Source organism: Phyllobates terribilis, unplaced genomic scaffold (genome assembly GCF_046119375.1).
Source record: "Phyllobates terribilis strain yellow unplaced genomic scaffold, ASM4611937v1 Scaffold_11__3_contigs__length_659146591, whole genome shotgun sequence".
NCBI lineage: Eukaryota > Metazoa > Chordata > Amphibia > Anura > Dendrobatidae > Phyllobates > Phyllobates terribilis.
Window position 1 is genome coordinate 619,527,269 of NW_027362771.1, and position 22,392 is coordinate 619,549,660.

The window sequence follows — 22,392 nt, forward strand, 5'->3', positions numbered from 1 at the left end:
TATAATGCACAGCCCATAGTCCTCCATGTAGTATAATGCACAGCCCATAGTCATCCATGTAGTATAATGCACAGCCCATAGTCCTCCATGTAGTATAATGCACAGACAATAGTCCTCCATGTAGTATAATGCACAGCCCATAGTCATCTATGTAGTATAATGCACAGCCCATAGTCCTCCATGTAGTATAATGCACAGCCCATAGTCATCCATGTAGTATAATGCACAGCCCATAGTCCTCCATGTAGTATAATGCACAGCCCATAGTCATCCATGTAGTATAATGCACAGCCCATAGTCATCCATATAGTATAATGCACAGCCCATAGTCATCCATGTAGTATAATGCACAGACCATACTCATAAATGTAGTATAATGCACAGCTCATAGTCATCCATGTAGTATAATGCACTGCCCATAGTCATCCATGTAGTATAATGCACTGCCCATAGTCATCCATGTAGTATAATGCACAGCCCATAGTCCACACATATAGTATAATGCACAGCCCATAGTCCTCCATGTAGTATAATGCACAGCCCATAGTCCTCCATGTAGTATAATGCACAGCCCATACTCATACATGTAGTATAATGCACAGCCCATAGTCATCCATGTAGTATAATGCACAGCCCATAGTCATCCATGTATTATAATGCACTGCCCATAGTCCTCCATGTATTATAATGCACTGCCCATAGTCCTCCATGTAGTATAATGCACTGCCCATAGTCCTCCATGTAGTATAATGCACAGCTCATAGTCATCCATGTATTATAATGCACTGCCCATAGTCCTCCATGTAGTATAATGCACAGCCCATAGTCCTCCATGTAGTATAATGCACAGCCCATAGTCATCCATGTATTATAATGCACTGCCCATAGTCATCCATGTAGTATAATGCACAGCCCATAGTCCACACATATAGTATAATGCACAGCCCATAGTCATCCATGTAGTATAATGCACAGCCCATAGTCATCCATGTAGTATAATGCACAGCCCATAGTCCACACATATAGTTTACTGCACAGCCCATAGTCCTCCATGTAGTATAATGCACAGCCCATAGTCATCCATATAGTATAATGCACAGCCCATAGTCCTTCATGTAGTATAATGCACAGCCCATAGTCCACACATATAGTATACTGCACAGCCCATAGTCATCCATGTAGTATAATGCACAGCCCATAGTCCACACATATAGTATAATGCACAGCCCATAGTCATCCATGTAGTATAATGCACACCCATAGTCATCCATATAGTATAATGCACAGCCCATAGTCCTTCATGTAGTATAATGCACCCCCATAGTCCTCCATATAGTATAATGCACAGCCCATAGGCCTCCATGTAGTATAATGCACAGCCCATAGTCCTCCATATAGTATAATGCACAGCCCATAGTCCACACATATAGTATAATGCACTGCCCATAGTCATCCATGTAGTATAATGCACAGCCCATAGTCCTCCATGTAGTATAATGCACAGCCCATAGTCCTCCATGTAGTATAATGCACAGCCCATAGTCATCCATGTAGTATAATGCACAGCCCATAGTCCACACATATAGTATAATGCACAGCCCATAGTCATCCATGTATTATAATGCATTGCCCATAGTCCTCCATGTAGTATAATTCACAGCCCATAGTCATCCATGTAGTATAATGCACAGCCCATAGTCCACACATATAGTATAATGCACAGCCCATAGTCATCCATGTAGTATAATGCACAGCCCATAGTCCACACATATAGTATAATGCACAGCCCATAGTCATCCATGTAGTATAATGCACAGCCCATAGTCATCCATGTAGTATAATGCACAGCCCATAGTCCACACATATAGTATAATGCACAGCCCATAGTCCTCCATGTAGTATAATGCACAGCCCATAGTCCTCCATGTAGTATAATGCACAGCCCATAGTCATCCATGTAGTATAATGCACAGCCCATAGTCCACACATATAGTTTAATGCACAGCCCATAGTCATCCATGTATTATAATGCACTGCCCATAGTCCTCCATGTAGTATAATTCACAGCCCATAGTCATCCATGTAGTATAATGCACAGCCCATAGTCCACACATATAGTATAATGCACAGCCCATAGTCATCAATGTAGTATAATGCACTGCCCATAGTCATCCATGTAGTATAATGCACAGACCATAGTCATACATAGTAGTATAATGCACAGCCCATAGTCTTCCATATAGTATAATTCACAGCCCATACTCATACATGTAGTATAATGCACAGCTCATAGTCCTCCATGTAGTATAATGCACAGCCCATAGTCCTCCATGTAGTATAATGCACAGCCCATAGTCATCCATGTAGTATAATGCACAGCCCATAGTCCACACATATAGTTTAATGCACAGCCCATAGTCATCCATGTATTATAATGCACAGCCCATAGTCCTCCATGTATTATAATGCACTGCCCATAGTCCTCCATGTAGTATAATTCACAGCCCATAGTCATCCATGTAGTATAATGCACAGCCCATAGTCCACACATATAGTATAATGCACAGCCCATAGTCATCCATGTAGTATAATGCACTGCCCATAGTCATCCATGTAGTATAATGCACAGCCCATAGTCCACAAATATAGTATAATGCACAGCCCATAGTCATCCATGTAGTATAATGCACAGCCCATAGTCATCCATGTAGTATAATGCACAGCCCATAGTCCACACATATAGTATAATGCACAGCCCATAGTCCTCCATGTAGTATAATGCACAGCCCATAGTCCTCCATGTAGTATAATGCACAGCCCATAGTCATCCATGTAGTATAATGCACAGCCCATAGTCCACACATATAGTTTAATGCACAGCTCATAGTCATCCATGTATTATAATGCACTGCCCATAGTCCTCCATGTAGTATAATTCACAGCCCATAGTCATCCATGTAGTATAATGCACAGCCCATAGTCCTCCATATAGTATAATGCACAGCCCATAGTCCACACATATAGTATAATGCACAGCCCATAGTCATCCATGTAGTATAATGCACAGCCCATAGTCATCCATGTAGTATAATGCACAGACCATAGTCATACATAGTAGTATAATGCACAGCCCATAGTCCTCCATATAGTATAATGCACAGCCCATACTCATACATGTAGTATAATGCACAGCTCATAGTCATCCATGTAGCATAATGCACTGCCCATAGTCATCCATGTAGTATAATGCACTGCCCATAGTCCTCCATGTAGTATAATGCACAGCCCATAGTCCTCCATGTAGTATAATGCACAGCCCATACTCATACATGTAGTATAATGCACAGCCCATAGTCATCCATGTAGTATAATGCACAGCTCATAGTCATCCATGTATTATAATGCACTGCCCATAGTCCTCCATGTAGTATAATGCACAGCCCATAGTCATCCATGTAGTATAATGCACAGCCCATAGTCCACACATATAGTATAATGCACAGCCCATAGTCATCCATGTAGTATAATGCACAGCCCATAGTCCTCCATGTAGTATAATGCACAGCCCATAGTCCACACAAATAGTATAATGCACAGACCATAGTCATCCATATAGTATAATGCACAGACCATAGTCATCCATGTAGTATAATGCACAGCCCATAGTCCACACATATAGTATAATGCACAGCCCATAGTCCTCCATGTAGTATAATGCACAGCCCATAGTCATCCATATAGTATAATGCACAGACCATAGTCATACATAGTAGTATAATGAACAGCCCATAGTCCTCCATATAGTATAATGCACAGACCATAGTCATACATAGTAGTATAATGCACAGACCATAGTCATACATGTAGTATAATGCACAGACCATAGTCATCCATATAGTATAATGCACAGACCATAGTCCTCCATATAGTATAATGCACAGCCCATAGTCATCCATATAGTATAATGCACAGCTCATAGACATCCATGTAGTATAATGCACAGCCCATAGTCCTCCATATAGTAAAATGCACAGCCCATAGTCATCCATATAGTATAATGCACAGACCATAGTCCTCCATGTAGTATAATGCACAGCCCATAGTCATCCATGTAGTATAATGCACAGACCATACTCATACATGTAGTATAATGCACAGCCCATAGTCATCCATATAGTATAATGCACAGCCCATAGTCCACACATATAGTATAATGCACAGCCCATAGTCATCCATGTAGTATAATGCACTGCCCATAGTCCTCCATGTAGTATAATGCACAGCGCATAGTCATCCATGTAGTATAATGCACAGCCCATAGTCCTCCATGTAGTATAATGCACAGCGCATAGTCATCCATGTAGTATAATGCACAGCCCATAGTCCTCCATGTAGTATAATGCACAGCCCATAGTCCACACATATAGTATAATGCACAGCCCATAGTCCTCCATGTAGTATAATGCACAGCCCATAGTCATCCATGTAGTATAATGCACAGCGCATAGTCATCCATGTAGTATAATGCACAGCCCATAGTCCTCCATATAGTATAATGCACAGCCCATAGTCATCCATATAGTATAATGCACAGCCCATAGTCATACATAGTAGTATAATGCACAGACCATAGTCATACATAGTAGTATAATGCACAGACCATAGTCATACATAGTAGTATAATGCACAGCCCATAGTCATCCATATAGTATAATGCACAGACCATAGTCATACATAGTAGTATAATGCACAGCCCATAGTCATCCATGTAGTATAATGCACAGCCAATAGTCCTCCATATAGTATAATGCACAGCCCATAGTCATCCATATAGTATAATGCACAGCTCATAGTCATCCATGTAGTATAATGCACAGCCCATAGTCCTCCATATAGTATAATGCACAGCCCATAGTCATCCATATAGTATAATGCACAGCCCATAGTCCTCCATATAGTATAATGCACAGCCCATAGTCATCCATGTAGTATAATGCACAGACCATACTCATACATGTAGTATAATGCACAGCCCATAGTCATCCATATAGTATAATGCACAGCCCATAGTCCACACATATAGTATAATGCACAGCCCATAGTCATCCATGTAGTATAATGCACTGCCCATAGTCCTCCATGTAGTATAATGCACAGCCCATAGTCATCCATGTAGTATAATGCACAGCGCATAGTCATCCATGTAGTATAATGCACAGCCCATAGTCCACACATATAGTATAATGCACAGCCCACAGTCCTCCATGTAGTATAATGCACAGCCCATAGTCCTCCATGTAGTATAATGCACAGCCCATAGTCCACACATATAGTATAATACACAGCCCATAGTCATCCATGTAGTATAATGCACAGCGCATAGTCATCCATGTAGTATAATGCACAGCCCATAGTCCTCCATGTAGTATAATGCACAGCCCATAGTCCTCCATGTAGTATAATGCACAGCCCATAGTCCACACATATAGTATAATGCACAGCCCATAGTCCTCCATGTAGTATAATGCACAGCCCATAGTCCTCCATGTAGTATAATGCACAGCCCATAGTCCTCCATGTAGTATAATGCACAGCCCATAGTCATCCATATAGTATAATGCACAGCCCATAGTCCTCCATATAGTATAATGCACAGCCCATAGTCATCCATGTAGTATAATGCACAGCCCATAGTCCTCCATGTAGTATAATGCACAGCCCATAGTCCTCCATATAGTATACTGCACAGCCCATAGTCCTCCATATAGTATAATGCACAGCCCATAGTCCACACATATAGTATAATGCACAGCCCATAGTCCTCCATGTAGTATAATGCACAGCCCATAGTCCTCCATGTAGTATAATGCACAGCTTATAGTCATCCATGTCGTAGCCTATGTGTACTCACTAATTTAAAAAGAGTAAATAAATACTGACCTCCCACCCGCTCCCCCGCTGTGTTGCGTCCTCTTCTGAAGCCGGAAGCTGACTTCAGCATGCAAGCAATGGAAGCTCATGACATCACTGCCATGCGCCCCTGGTCTTGTGTGCTCTGATGTCAGCTGCTGGCCTGTGATTGGCCAACGTCGTGTATTGCTGCGATCCAATGGGACTATGCGCTGCAATACACTGCAGCTTAATGTGCGACTGAAGACGCACCTCCAGCTGAAATATTTGCTGGCATCGGTGGGCCCCTCACATCTGCTGTGTCCACTGTAGTTACAATGTGGGTCACCCCCTTTGTCCAGGGTCCCGACACTTGCCCCGTTGCGGCTGGTGGTGATTTTGGTCGTGTCTACATCAATGATTTCAGGGGTCAGCATGTACCCCAATATAGTAATCATGAACTCTAATGGGTTGTCTTCTATCTTTCAGCTCTTACATTATATGAAGAGGGTGAAATTTAGACTCAACAGTGGCAGAGAACTATATTTTGATGAAAATGGAGATCCCCCTGCAGTATATGATATTGTGAACTGGCAGCTGACTGCAGAAGGGGTCTTGCACCAGGTCAGGGTGGGCAGCTATGACACAGTGTCATCCTCCGGAGAAATGTTTGCCATTAACACAAGTTCCATCCTATGGGCTGTAGAAGATCATCAGGTATTACAGGGCTAAGATCATAATGCAAAAAGTTGAACAAGTATCATATCTCAAGCCCATTTTACGGGAAAGTTTTTTTTATTTAAAAAAAAAAAAGTTTTCACTTTAAAGGGAATCTGTCAGCAGGTTTTTGCTATGTAATCTGACAGATGCATGATGTAGGGACAGAGACCTTGATTCCAGAAATGTGTGCCTTAGTTTACTCGGTGCAGCAGTTATGATAGAGTCACAGTTTTCTCTGCATCGGATCTAGCAGAGCTCCGATGTTGAGCCCTGCATAGCCCCGTCCACACCTCTGATTGGCTGCTTACTGTGTACAATGTATAGTGACAGAAAGCTGTTATCAGTGTTGGAGGTGTGGTTGGACTAAGAGGCACCAGACACCTAGTCCTGTAGTGATATTCTCCTATTGATAAAACACTGATTTTATAGAAACAAAAACACAGCCTAGTAAGTGACACATCGCTGGAATCTCAGCACCTATATCATGCTGCTGTCTGATTACATAGCAAAAACCTTCTGAAAGATTCCCTTTAACATTAAAGAGACTATATAATAAAACATCCAACATATATACACTGCTCAAAAAAATAAAGCGAACACAAACAACAGAATATAACTCAAAGTAAATCAAACTTCTGTGAAATCAAACTGTCCACTTAGGAGGCAACACTGATTGACAATCAATTTCACATGCTGTTGTGCAAATGGAATAGACACTAGATGGAAATTATTGACAATTATCAAGACACCCTCAATAAAGGAGTGGTTCTGCAGGTGGGGACCACAGACCACATCTCAGTACCAATGCTTTCTGGCTGATGTTTTGGTCACTTTTGATTGCTGGTTGTGCTTTCACACTCGTGGTAGAATGAGACGGACTCTACAACCCACAGAAGTTGCTCAGGTAGTGCAGCTCATCCAGGATGGCACATCAATGCGTGCTGTGGCAAGAAGGTTTGGCAAGTCAGGTGCACATCTTGTACCGGCGGCGACGAGTCATGCGGGTTTGGCAGACTGACATATAATAGGCACAGTAGTACTCTTATAATTGTAATATGTTATTGTATCACCAAGCACCCTACTTATTATTCTAGCCATATAAGTTATCTAGTTGGGGTGAGGATTAATAGTGGCTCATGCCTAATTACTGCATGCCTCACCTGTGAGCTGTGTCATTGCTATGATACAAACATTAAGGCAATATCTACCTATGGGGAATTCCATGTACAATATACAGCCACAGCCCAATAATTTAGGGACTGGACTGTAGCGTTCCACAATTATCTAACACCTCATTCAGCCAGATTTATTAGTGGGTACCGTCCTTGAAAAATAGGATGGTTACCTTAAATGCATCTGTTGATGCATGAGTAATTTGTACTCATATCATTTTAATAAATTTAATAAAGTATATGAATTTTAAATTAGTATATATCCACATCTTTTCCCTTCCCCCTTTCCCCATCTGATATACTTTATTGCAATTCTGAGCAGAGACCCTTTTCTTCTACATTGTAGATGATTGTGAATGTACAGTAAGATGGAAGGTCAATAATTGGCGATTGGTGCCTTTAAAGTGAGACCCATGAGGACAAAAAAGTCACGATCAGGGACCTTGTCCCGATTACAAGCCTGTAGAAGCTCCATGTACCATTGCGATGGAATATATAATCATTTTAGTGGGCTTCTATATAAACTCTGAGTATCGTGGATAAACAATATGTTTACATGGAGGCTTGGAGTAAAGTCTTCTGGATAAGTGACACAGCTCCACAATATGACCATCAGCCATCAGCCTGGTCCATTGAGTTTTCTAAATTTTGCTACATTTATAGTTATTTAATTATTTAAATATATAGATTTCAAGTCAGATATAATGATGGCCGTCAACCACACCGACATCACCAAGGAGGCCATTGGTTCACTATCGCAGTTATGTCACAAAGTGACTTATGCACTTACAAATTTCCCGAAGGCAACAGAAACATATTTTATGACTCTACATTATATTTTTATTTCCGTTCATTACTATTTTCTACGATTAAATGTCATACTTTTATTACTGAACATCCCTAAAAAGATCAGTAGTAGAGAATCAAACTCTCTGGACGTGTTCCCCACCTTTATCATAGTAGATATGTCAGGAATTAATCAGCAACAGGGAGAGCTCTCTGAAGCTAATGTTAAACATATACAGGACGCAGATGGCACATGAATGCCATCCGTGTGCTGTACGTGTTTTACACGGACCCATCGACTTCTATTGGCCCTTGTCATTCATGTTGCACTATTGACATGCACCTTCTCCAGGGGAAAATAGGACACTAACGTTACAATCGAGAGATGAGTTGATCTTTTGGAAATCAAATTTGTCTGCTTCAAAAAAATTTCACGAATAATTTGTTATATGGTGAATAAATTTGGTAACTCTCAACACTGAAAAACTCTTAATTACTTGACAAATATAAGTGAAGGAAAGAGGGCAGAGGACCCTACTGAACGTAAGAGCTTACACTCTACAGGAGAGAGTGGACCCCCCACTGACCATCAGAGCTTACACTCTACAGGATAGAGAGAGGACCCCGCTGACTATAAGAGCTTACACTCTACAGGAGAGAGAGGACCCTACTGAATGTAAGAGCTTACACTCTACAGGAGAGAGTGGACCCCCAACTGACCATCAGAGCTTACATTCTACAAGAGAAAGAGAGGACCCCACTGACTATAAGAGCTTACACTCTACAGGAGAGAGAGGACCCCGCTGACTATAAGAGCTTACACTCTATAGGAGAGAGAGGACCCTGCTGACTATAAGAGCTTACACTCTACAGGAGAGAGAGAGGCCCCCACTGACTATAAGAGCTTACACTTTACAGGAAGAAGAGAGCGAGAGAGAGAGGACACCGCTAACTTTAAGAGCTTACACTCTACAGAAGAGTATCCTGCTGACTATAAGAGCTTACACTCTACAGAAGTGTGGGAGAAAAAGAGGACAACGCTGACCATAATAGCTTACACTCTACAGGACAGAGAGGACCCTGCTGACCATAAGAGCATACACTCTACAGGAGAGAGAGGACCCTGCTGACCATAAGAGCTTACACTCTACAGGAGAGAGAGGACCCTGCTGTACATAACAGCTTACACTCTACAGGACAGAGAGGACCCTTCTGATCATAAGCGCTTACACTCTACAGGAGAGCGATAAAGGACCCCACTGATCATAAAAGCTTACAATCTACAAGAGAGTGAAAGGACCCTTCTGACCATAAGAGCTTACACTCTACAGGAGAGAGAGAAGTCCCTGCTGACCATAAGAGCTTACACTCTACAGGAGAGAGAGAAAACCTTGCTGAGCATAAGAGCTTATTCTCTACAGAAGAAAGAGTGAGAGAGAGGACCCCGCTGACCATAAGAGCTTACACTCTACAGGAGAGAGTCAAGGGCCTACTGACCATAAGAGCTTACACTCTACAGGAGAGAGATAAAGGACCCCACTGATCATAAAAGCTTACATTCTACAGGAGAGAGAGGGGACCCTTCTGACCTTAAGAGCTTACACTCTACAGGAGAGAGATAAAGGACCCCACTGATCATAAAAGCTTACATTCTACAAGAGAGAGAGAGGACCCTTCTGACCATAAGAGCTTACACTCTACAGGAGAGAGAGAAGTCCCTGCTGACCATAAGAGCTTACACTCTACTGGAGAGAGAGAGGACAGTGCTGACCATGAAAGCTTACATTCTACAGGAGAGAGAGAGGACCCCGCTGACCATAACAGCTTGCATTCTACAGGAGAGAGAGAGAGGACCCTGCTGACCATAAGAGCATACACTCTACAGGAAAGAGAGAAGACCCCCCGACCATAAGATCTTACACTCTACTGGAGAGAGAGAGAGGACCCCGATGACAATAAGAGCTTACACTCTACAGGAGAGAGAGAGAGGACCCCGATGACCATAAGAGCTTACTCTCTATAGATTCTGGAGATGGGAAACGACTCTGCTGTGGAAACTGTGCTCCACCGGGAACCGCTGATCTGTGATGCACCATGTACTGACCACCACTGTACAAGGCATGATAATCCACTAGGGCATGATGAAGAGGCCCGCACAACAACACAAAAAGACATTTGCCCAATCTATGACGCATCAGCAGTGAGCGAAATGATGGTGCCAGATTGTTTGAATTAGTGTAAACCCAAGGATTTTAGGAAATTCTACTCAACCTTGATTCCTCTGCAGATCAATTCACTCATCTTTAGCATAAACTCTGTTGGTACACTTTTTCACCTGAAGAAGCCACACATTAACAGGGAAACATTTAATATAGTCCAGTCTATTGAATGATACTGTGTGGATACTTTAGGCGACTTATATGGCCATGTTATCTTCTGTCAGTCCTCCCTGGTTGCTGAATAATTTTCTATACATCTACTATGGATATCGTCTGGACCTTGAAGAGGTTTTCATTCAATACTTTTGAGATTTTTATAGATATTTAAGAATTTTAAGAGAGGTTTGTGCAAATTGCCTTTGCCCAATTTGTAAATAAATTAGTTTAATTAAGACTAATTCCTAGTGGGATCACCTGGCAAACAGTATGGAAAACCTAGGACTAGTTGACACAGACAAGACATGGGATTGATGTTGTCACTAAAATGATTTGACTATATAATAGAGGTGAGCAGATCGATTCGCGAGACTCTGGTCCAGTGTCCAGGTCATTGGTCCTTAGCGGCTAAATAGAAGGCACGCAAATCTGTTACCTTCCTGCGTTTCTGTTTTTTTTAACGTCAGGGCAGGAGTGACGTCATCTATATGACACACAGATGATGTCGCTCTGGCCCTGGCTAATCAAAAGCTGTGTAGAGGACAACAGAGCAAAAGAGATTTCCCGTCTAGCCACCAGGTGCCAATGGCACCACTGACCTGCAAACTGGACCGGATTCCCTCTAATTGATCCCCTCATCTCTACTTAATAACTTTGAGACGAAGGTCAGGAGGGCAAGTAACACTAAGCTTCCTTGTCTCCTAGGTCTCACGCTGTAGTGACAGTTGTCCACCTGGTTTCAGGAAAACATCTAGGACAGGACAACCCATCTGCTGCTATGAATGTATCCCCTGTGCCGCCGGAGAGGTCTCTAATCAGACAGGTGAATTGTGGAAATATAAGATAGTTTGGATAATGCAGCACTAAAACAAGTATGTTATGTCTTTATTAAACTCTAGCTAAGGCCCCAGACTTACAGCATGGCAGTCTACATGGTCCTCTACTGCGGAGCCATAGGCACACTATATGACACCATGTGATCTCAACGTACAGTAATTATGGAGATGTTACAATTTAAAGCAAGCTCGAGTGGAGAATATCATTATACTATCGCATCCAATGAAATTATTTTTATTGTGTTGGATTAAGCATGAATCAAGGAAATCATGGTCTCATAGACTGCTATGGATCACATACCATATTTTGCGGACTATAAGACGCACCGGACAATAAAACACACCCCAAATTTTGGGGAGGAAAATAGATTTTTTTTTTTATAAAATGGTAATCTGTCTTATAATTGAAATTTATGGTAGTTTACCGGGGTGGGGGTGGCAGTGGCCCTGGCCTTCTAGAAAATGTTGGCAAACAAGAGTGGAGTCCTTGCTCTGCCCATTGATTTACCGGTGGTGGGTTTTTGGAAAATGGCTGCCAGAGGAGGTGCATGCACAGATAGAGATCTCGAGAGCTGAGACCTTAATCTGTGCATACGCCATCGGAGACAGTCATTCTACTTAAGCCTACCACTGTGAAATCAATAGGCAGAGCAAAGACTCCACTCTTGCTTGCCGACATTTTCTTGAAGCCTAGGGCCCTCAGCCACCAGAACATCCCCTAATCCCAGCCCGTGGCCTGTAGCATTGCCCCACTCCTGCCACCACTGGCTTCCTGCAGCAGCGACCCAGACTCCTGTGACCCAGTTCCACTGCCACCACCACACCACGGTAAGCTACTTTCGGACCATAGGACGCACTCCCATTTTCCTCCCAAATTTGGGGGGATCTCTTAATGTCCAAAAAATTCGGGAGATATGTATAGCTAGAAAACATATGGAGCTACCCTAGAGCCATAAAGGCTTAGCTTAGTGTCTAAATAACAAATGACATACAGTACAGACCAAAAGTTTGGTCACACCTTCTCATTTAAAGATTTTTCTGTATTTTCATGACTATAAAAATTGTACATTCGCACTGAAGGCATGAAAACTATGAATTAACACATGTGGAATTATATACTTAACAAAAAAGTGTGAAACAACTGAAAATATGTCTTATATTCTAGGTTCTTCAAAGTTGCCACCTTTTGCTTTGATGTCTGCTTTGCACTCTCTTGGCATTCTCTTGATGAGCTTCAAGAGGTAGTCACCGGAAATGGTCTTCCAACAATCTTGAAGGAGTTCCCAGAGATGCTTAGCACTTGTTGGCCCTTTTGCCTTCACTCTACGGACCAGCTCACCCCAAACCATCTCGATTGGGTTCAGGTCTGGTGACTGTGGAGGTCAGGTCATCTGGCATAGCACCCCATCACTCTCCTTCTTGGTCAAATAGCCCTTACACAGCCTGGAGGTGTGTTTGGAGTCATTGTCCTGTTGAAAAATAAATGATGGTCCAACTAAACGCAAACCGGATGGAATAGCATGCCGCTGCAAGATGCTGTGATAGCCATGCTGGTTCAGTATGCCTTCAACTTTGAAAAAAACCACAACAGTGTCACCAGCAAAGCATCCCCACACCATCACACCTCCTCCTCCATGCTTTATGTTGGGAACAAGGCATCCTTTCATTTTTTCTGCATCGCACAAAGACACGGTGGTTGGAACCAAAGGTCTCAAATTTGGACTCATCAGACCAAAGCACAGATTTCCACTGGTCTAATGTCCATTCCTTGTGTTCTTTAGCCCAAACAAGTCTCTTCTGCTTGTTGCCTGTCCTTAGCAGTGGTTTCCTAGCAGCTATTTTACCATAAAGGCCGGCTGCACAAGGTCTCCTCTTAACAGTTGTTGAAGAGATGTGTCTGATGCTAGAACTCTGTGTGGCATTGACCTGGTCTCTAATCTGAGCTGCTGTTAACCTGCGATTTCTGAGGCTGGTGACTCGGATAAACTTATCCTCAGAAGCAGAGGTGACTCTTAGTCATTCTTTCCTGGGGCGGTCCTCATGTGAGCCAGTTTCTTTGTAGCGCTTGATGGTTTTTGCAACTGCACTTGGGGACACTTTTAACATTTTCCCAATTTTTCACACTGACTGACCTTTTCTTAAAGTAATGATCGCCACTCGTTTTTCTTTGCTTAGCTGCTTTTTTTTGTCATAATACAAATTCTAACAGTCTATTCAGTAGGACTATCAGCTGTGTATCCACCAGACTTCTGCACAACACAACTGATGGTCCCAACCCTATTTATAAGGCAAGAAATCCCACCTATTAAACCTGACAGGGCACACCTGTGAAGTGAAAACCATTTCCGTTAACTACTTCTTGAAGCTCATCAAGAGAATGCCAAGAGTGTGCAAAGCAGTCATGAAAGGAAAAGGTGGCTACTTTGAAGAATCTAGAACGTAAGACATATTTTCAGTTATTTCACACTTTTTTGTTAAGTATATAATTCCACATGTGGTAATTCATAGTTTTGATGCCTTCAGTGTGAATGTACAATTTTCATAGTCATGAAAATACAGAAAAATCTTTACATGATTAGGTGTGTCCAAACTTTTGGTCTGTACTGTATGTATTAAATATAAGATGTCATGAAACATGATAGTGGTCATTTTCCAGTGCAATATTAAGGGCTTGACTTTACATGGTAAGACATGTGGAGCTTTGCTTTTTTCATTGTATGTTGGTATTACATGAGCACTGTATGGTGGTACTTACATTGTGTGGCACTGCAACTAAGGAACTTTGCAGTATATTATTTTTTGCAGTGTATGGTGATGACAAGTATTATACAGCATTACTATGTAGAGAACTGTTTGTGAGAATTATTTGAGCACTATACTGTAAAATACTATAACTATAACTGGGGGAAAATTTTTCAAAGTGTTTACACCAGTTTGAATGTTTGTTCCTTGAAAATTTCACAAAAAAAAGAAAAACTTTTTATTTGGTGTTTTTATACCAGTCCCTGCTTGCAAAAGTAGAGCTTGCCTAATTTTACACCAGAAATGTTACTCTAGTGCCATTTATAGTCAGGTTCATGTAGACACATGCTGCTGAGAAGATGAGCTGAATTCATTAAGTGGCGTGCACATCTCACATCTATTCATTAAGACTGGCGTGCATAACGCCAGACTTAATAAATCAGCCTCTATGTGGTTAGTTATCCATTGTGTGAAAGTATAATACACATGGAGGCGGAAAACCAAAAGAAGCTACTAAACAAGGAACTATACAGTATAAAGTCAGCCCCAATGGTATCCTAATCTGCTCCAAATCATTCTCTTTTTGTTAAATTGTCAATGAAATTACATTACTTTCTGTGGCCACAAAATCTAGTGTAAAGGACAATAATTCAAATAGGATTCTGGATGATACTGGAAGTGGAGTTGGGGAGCAAATATCCTAGTACTAAAACAAGGTGAGAAGATGTGAACGTGAATTAGACATGAGCAAATCTCTGAAAATTCAAAAAGGAAGCTTTGGTGAAATGTTTAAAAAAAATCAATAATCAATTTGTCATGAATCACTCGTAGTCCAATTGCCCTGAATATGTCAAAGTGACCTCAATATATATGGCTGTGGTGTCACACATACACATCTGTAGATTATTTTTACAATGTTATAGCTTTCTATCAGTATTTCCATTGCGATGCTGTGAGCTGAGATGTCTCTTCACTATCCAGATTGTTACGGACTGGGTGGTGGAACTACGGTGGCGTGATCCGAGAAGGGCCAAAGGGGCGTAACCAGGAGCCTCACCAAGTCTGCCCTTGGATGCATGGCAGCTGACAATACCACGATTCGAGGAGAGATTAGGGAGGGGGAACCGGTGCTACTCTAGGATTGACCTCGGGTGGATGGTAGCTGACCGCCAAGGGATAGGAGCGGACAGGAATGGTAGGCTAGCACGACAACAGCAGGCAGGTGCTGGTGGGCACGGCTGATAGGCAGGCGGGCATGGCTGATAGACAGGCTGGCATGGCTGGTATACAGGCAGGTGGGCACGGCTGGTATGCTGGCAGGCAGGCACAAATGACATACAGGCAAGCAGGGATGGCTGATAGACTGGCCGGCTGGCACAGCTGACAGACAGGCAGGTATACTGCATATAGAATCATAGAATCATAGAATGGTAGAGTTGGAAGGGACCTCCTGGGTCATCTGGTCCAACCCCCTGCTCAAAGCAGGATTCACTAGATCATCTCAGACAGATGTCTGTCCAGCCTCTGTTTGAAGACGTCCATTGAAGGGGAACTCACCACCTCTCGTGGCCGCCTGTTCCACTCATTAATCACCCTAACTGTCAAAAAGTTTTTTCTAATATCTAATCTGTGTCTCCTCCCATTTAGTTTCATCCCATTGCTTCTAGTCTTTCCTTGTGCAAATGAGAATAAAGATGATCCTTCTACAATGTGACAGCCCTTGACATATTTGTAGACAGCTATTAAGTCTCCTCTCAGTCTTCTTTTTTGCAAGCTAAACATTCCCAAATCCTGCAACCGTTCCATATAAGCACTGGGACCAGAGAACTAGCAAGTGTGTTAGAGAAAACAGACAAACGACATTGCACAGGCACCTCCTATAAGATGGAGGTGCCTTAAATAATAAGTATCTCTCAGCCATTGGCTGGGGACACTTTAGGATGTGCACTGTCCCTTTAAGAAGACGGGACCCCAGGCATAGGCTGAGCAGAAAGAGGAAGAAGGAGCGGAACATGCAGGATGGGGGCCACGAAGGTGATGGATTCAGTGTCTCTGATGGGAGAGAAGCAGAAGGCAGAGACCCTGGTGCAACAGTACCCCCCCTTTACGCCCCCTCTTTTTTAAGCCCGCAAGGAATCTTATCAGGTGGAAATGGGCATGGATGTTCTCCTGGAGATCCAAAGACCTCTCCTCAGGACCAAACCCTTTCCAATCTACAAGAAAAAATGTTTTTTACTCTTACCCTTTTAGTAGCAAGAATATTCTCTACCTAGAAAATATCATCAGAGCTGACAGGAGCAGGAGTGGAACCACGATCACTGAAAAAAGGACTGAGGACAAAATGCATGAGAAGAGACATCTGAAAAGAATTGGGAATATGCAAAGAATCCGGGATGTCTGAGCTTATAAGCTGCTGGATTGATCAGTTTCTGAACCTCAAACAGACCAATGAAACGAGGACCGAATTTATAGGATGGTACCTTGAAATGGACATATTTAAATGACAGCCAGACCTTGTCCCCAGGATGAAACAGAGCAGGATTTGCGTCTTGTCTGCTTGTCTTTTCATTCGCTGCAAGGACTTTAATAATGTGGACTTGGTGTCCTCCCAGAAATTCGCAAACCCTTTGTTGAGGGATAAAGTAGCAGGAATATCGGAGATGGCAGATACAGAGAACGGAATATTGGGATGTTGACCGTAGACTCCAAAAAATGGAGATTTGGCAGAGGATTCAATCACATGGTTATTGTATGAGAATTCGGACCAAGGTAGGAGTTTGGCCCAGTCACTGTGGTGGTCATTGACGAAGTGCCACAAGAAGTTGTTCTGGATCTGATTGACCCGCTCTACCTGGCCATTGGATTAAGGCTGGTAGGCCAGAGAGAAATCCTGAGTGACATTTAGTAATTTGCAGTTGGCTATCCAGAAGAGAGAAGTAAACTGGACTCTTCTATCCAAGACAGTATGGAGCGGTAGACCATGGAGATGAAAAATGTGTAGAATGCACTTCTCTGCAAGCACTGGAGCAGATGGAAGACCAGACAGTGGAGTGAATTGGGCCATCTTGCAAAAGTGATCCACAGCCACCCAAATGATGGTACACCCAGCTGATCCTGGAAGATCAGTAATGAAATCCATTGCAATATGCTGCAATATAGCTGATGGTATGGGGAAATAAGTAGCCGACCATACGTAAGCTGTCTCGGGGTTTTGTTCTGGACACAAGAGGTGACAGACTGAGACGAAGTCCGCAATATCTTTGCATAGGTTCAGCCACCAATAATGTTGGGAGATGAAGAGAGCTGTTTATTTCTGTCCGGCATGGCTAGCCAGCTTAGACGAGTGACTCCTCAGCAAGATCCGCTTCCTATCTGGTTCAGCCACGTGCATCTTTCCGAAAGAGAGGTGAGACATTTCCAAAGGGGCGACCATAAGGATTTCGGAGGGCTCAATGATGTGTTGAGGCTCCTGTTCCTGGTCGAAAGACTGGAAGGATCAAGAGAGTATGTTCGCCTTGATGTTCTTATCTGCTGGCCGAAAATGGAGGGTGAAGTTGAAGTGGGTGAAGAACAGAGACCATCTGACTTGTCCAGGGTTAAGTTGCTGTGCAGATTGCAGGTAGGCAAGATTCTTGTGGTCCGTGTATATAACCACTTTGTGCATAGCTCCTTCCAGCAAGAATGGACACTCCTCCAAATCCAATTTAATTTCTAACAGTTCTCGATCACCTATAGAATAATTGCCTTCTGGAACTGAGAAGATGTTGGAAAAGAAGCCGCAGGTAACCATGTGACCAGAAGAGGGCTTCTAAGTGAGAACGCTCCAGCCACAGAAGAAGGGGAATCCACCTCCAGAATTAACTGCTTGCTCTTGTCCGTACAATGAAGCACAGGGGCTGAGGAAAAAGTCTATTTTAAAGAGACAAATTTGTTCTCTGCCTCTGGAGTCCATAACTTAGGGTTGGCTTCTTTGCAGGTCAGGAACTGGTGGATAACTTGCAGACTGTCAGGACAGGGCAACTTCAAGATAGTGGACACCTTCTCGGGATCCATTTTCAGGCCAGTCTCCTAGATGATGTGCCCAAGAAAAGGAAAAGAAGTCTGCTCGAAGACCCACTTCTCATATTTGGAGTACAGACCTTCCTTAACCTCTGCAGAACCTGGCGAACATCCCTCCTGTGTGCAGGCAGATCGGGAGAAAACACCAAGATGTCATTCAGGTAAACTACCACACCTGTCTAGAGGAGGTCCCAGAAGAGGTTATTTACCAGTTCTTGGTAGACAACAGGGGCATTACAGAGTCCAAAGAGCATAACACAATACTCGTAATGGCCGTCGCGGGTGTTAAAACATCCTTGTCTTCCACTCGTCTTCCTGGCAAATTCGAATCAGGTTATACTCTCCCTGCAGGTCAAGTTTTGTGAATACTCTAGAACCTTTAAGATGATTAAATAGCTCAGAGATGAGAGGTAGAGTATATTTGTTCTTGATGGTGATTTGGTTGAGACCCCTATAATCAATGCAGGGTGCAGAGAATCGTCCTTTTTCTTCACAAAGAAGAAACCTGCTTCTGCTGGGGAGGAAGACTTCAGGAAAAATGCCCTGGCAAGATGCTCTTCAATGTACTCTGAATACCACGAGTCTCAACCTGCGAGAGGGGATAGATTCAACCTTGTTGAGTTGATGTGTCTGGCAGAAGGTCAATCGGGCAGTCATACGGCCTGTGTGGGGGTAAAGTCTCAGCCCCCTTTTTATTCAAGATAAGTGTATATCCAATACGCCGCAGCCAAGCCAGACAAATTAGTCGGAGAAGCCAGGGGTTGAGCAGGGTGAAATAAACATCTCTTGTGGCATGGTTGTCCCCAATGGAGTACTTCTCTGGACTTCTAATCTAAGACTGGTTCATGTTTTCACAGCCAGGGCAGACCTAGAAGCAGAGGGTGAGACAGATCTGACAGCACATAGAGAGAGATCTGCGAATGTAATATTCATACTTGAACTTCCACTGGTTTGGTAACAAATAGGATGGTCTTGGAAAGAGGCTTACCAACCACCAAAGAAGCCACCAATGGATCAGGAAGAGGTTGAATCGGAATCTGGTACCGCCCCACAGCAATCTGTTGGATGAGATTACCTTTGGCTCTGGAGTCCACATAGGCAGACTCGACAAAATGGGTGCTGCTGCAGGATGTGAACACTGTCAGCGTCAGTGATGGAGTGAAATTATCCTTGCCCAGGATGACCTCTGCAACAGGCTCTAGGATCTGGCATTTCCCAGTTTCTCAGGGCAGAAGCAGATTGCATGCAAGACAATAAAAGCAGTTTGACACAAGAGGATCTCTTCTCTCCAATAGGGGATTGAGCCACACTAAAGCTTCATCGGGGAGATTGGAGATAATGAAGGCCACTTTGGCCCAATCTAAAACAATCTGATGGACCAAGAGCTCAAAGTGTAGCGTGCACTGATTTATAAACCCCCGACATAGAGCGGGGTCCCTGCCATAGCATAGAGTGGCATAAAGCTGGGGTCCGAAGACAGATACAACACTGCCACACTGTTGAGATGCTTCTGAAGTGGTTGCTGCTTGAGTAGATGCAAGGTGCAGCCGGAGTAGTCAGCGTGTCCAGGCAGGTGTTTACTCCACATAGGTAGGACAGGATCTCGCCCTGTTGGTCTTTCTGACGACAGACCTCCTGGTACAGGTCAGAGATGGAGGGAGCCTGGGAGCCAGCGGATTCCATGGCCCATGCAAACTGTTACGGACTGGGTGGTGGAACCACTGTGCCGTGATCCGAGGAGAGCCCAGAGGGGCATAATTAGGAGCCTCATCATGTCTGACCTCGGATGCATGGCGGCTGACGATACCGCGATCCGAGGAGAGATGAGGGTGGCAAGACCAGATGCTACTCCAGGACTGACCTCGGGTGGATGGCAGCTGATCTCAAAGGGAAAGAAAGAGAGAAAGCAGGAGTGTCCGGGAATGGTAGACTAGCACGATTCAGGCAGGCAGGTGCTAGCTGGCATGGCTGATAGACAGGCAGGTATAACGGATACAAGAATTGGGACCTGAGAACTAGCAAGTGTGTTAGGGAAAACAGACCAACATTGTTGCACAGATGGAGATGCCATAAATAATAAGTGTCTCTCAGCTTTAGGACGTGCGCACACCCCTGCATCAGCAGAGCAGAAAGAGGAAGGAGGAGCAGAGCATGCAGGACGGGGGCTGCAGCAGTGACAGTGAGTTGACATCACTGCCGGGGGAAGGAGACAGAAGGCAGAGACGTCGGCTCTACACAGATTGATTTTAAAATTGTAACTGCATTTCCTGCTTCTTCTTTTTTACAGGCTATAATAGTAGTCCTTTCTGATTGATCATGTGCTGTGATAACTGAAAGATATTATAGGAAGGCAACCTGTTTGCATCCAGGTCATGTGAGACTTCTCTGGTTAATGTTATTTTATCCTCTGCACAGTGAAAAATGGCTTCAGCCATTCTTTCCTATTTGCGTGAACAGAATCACAAATTGTTTAAATTCACCGAGTTCAACAAATTTGTAAAAATTCATCACAAATCCGATTTGCATCAAATTAATTCACTCATCCACAGTTAGTGGTTAAATGCAGAGAAGTTAGAAAAAAGTGTCTAATGGCTCCAGTTTTTAAATGTTTTCTCCTATATCTTCTTTATTATTTTGGTTCATAAACTTTAGAAGGTAACAGTGTCATAACTTTTTTTTGTAGATTCTGTTACTTGCTTGAAGTGTCCATGGGACGAGTGGCCAAATTCAGAAAAATCTCAATGTCTGCCAAAAACCATAGAATATCTTTCTTATGAAGACCCCCTAGGATCAACACTTACTGCCATCAGTCTTAACTCATTCCTAACCCCCATTATGATCATGAAGATGTTTATACAACACAAAAATACACCTCTAGTAAAAGCCAACAATTACTATATCAGCTGTCTTCTCTTGATCTCTTTATCCCTGTGCTTTCTTTGTCCTCTCATGTTCATTGGCTATCCCAAAATTGAGACATGTCTTCTCCGACAGGTTGCATTTGGAATGACTTTTGCCCTTTGCATTTCTTGTGTTTTGGCCAAGACCATCATTGTGATCTTTGCTTTTATGGCTACAAAGCCAGATTTGCAAAAATGGATCAATCCCAAGGTGTCTTATATGGTCATAATTAATGGTTCGCTTTGTCAACTCATTTTGTGTCTCATCTGGCTGTCTCTTACTCCTCCATTCCCTCAACATAACACACAATCTAAATCTGCAATAATTGTTATAGAATGTAATGAAGGTTCTCCCATAGCATTCTGGAGTATGTTGGGTTATCTTTTCCTTCTAGCCACTATTAGTTTCATTGTGGCTTTCCTAGCTCGGGAACTTCCCAACAGATTTAACGAAGCCCAATGTATTACCTTCAGCATGTTGGCCTTCATCAGTGTCTGGATATCCTATATCCCGGCCTCCCTTAGTGCTCAGGGCAAATATACAGTCACCATGGAGATATTTGCCATCTTGGCCTCTAGTTGGGCTTTAATTATATGTATGTTCTTCCCTAAATGTTTTATTATATTGTTCAGACCTGAGATGAACTCTAGAGAATATTTTGTAAAAAGTTCTATAATAAGAAAATAATTAAAAGAAATGTTTGAATTACTCATATTAATATGTTTTTATTACTATTCCCATCATTTTTTGTTTTAATTGTAATTAATATGTATTATATTGTCTCATATATATATATATCTATACTTAAAAAAATATATCACCAGCGAATAAATTGTATGCATAACTACACTGATGAGCAAAAGAGTAACAATGTTTTGAACTTTTGACTTGCAGGCTCCATATCTCACCATC

General features: G+C 42.8%; 1 protein-coding gene across 1 annotated transcript in view; it reads left to right on the plus strand.

Annotated features, from left to right (window-relative positions):
* The window catches only part of LOC141167401 (extracellular calcium-sensing receptor-like), a 129,840-nt gene extending 107,673 nt beyond the window's left edge, over positions 1 to 22,167 (plus strand). Inside the window, exons 5-7 of the mRNA XM_073654808.1 lie at positions 6,379 to 6,606; positions 11,648 to 11,765; positions 21,263 to 22,167. Coding sequence (XP_073510909.1) covers positions 6,379 to 6,606; positions 11,648 to 11,765; positions 21,263 to 22,167 — 1,251 coding nt within the window. The remainder of the gene's footprint in view (positions 1 to 6,378; positions 6,607 to 11,647; positions 11,766 to 21,262) is intronic.
* The last annotated feature ends 225 nt before the right edge of the window (positions 22,168 to 22,392 follow it).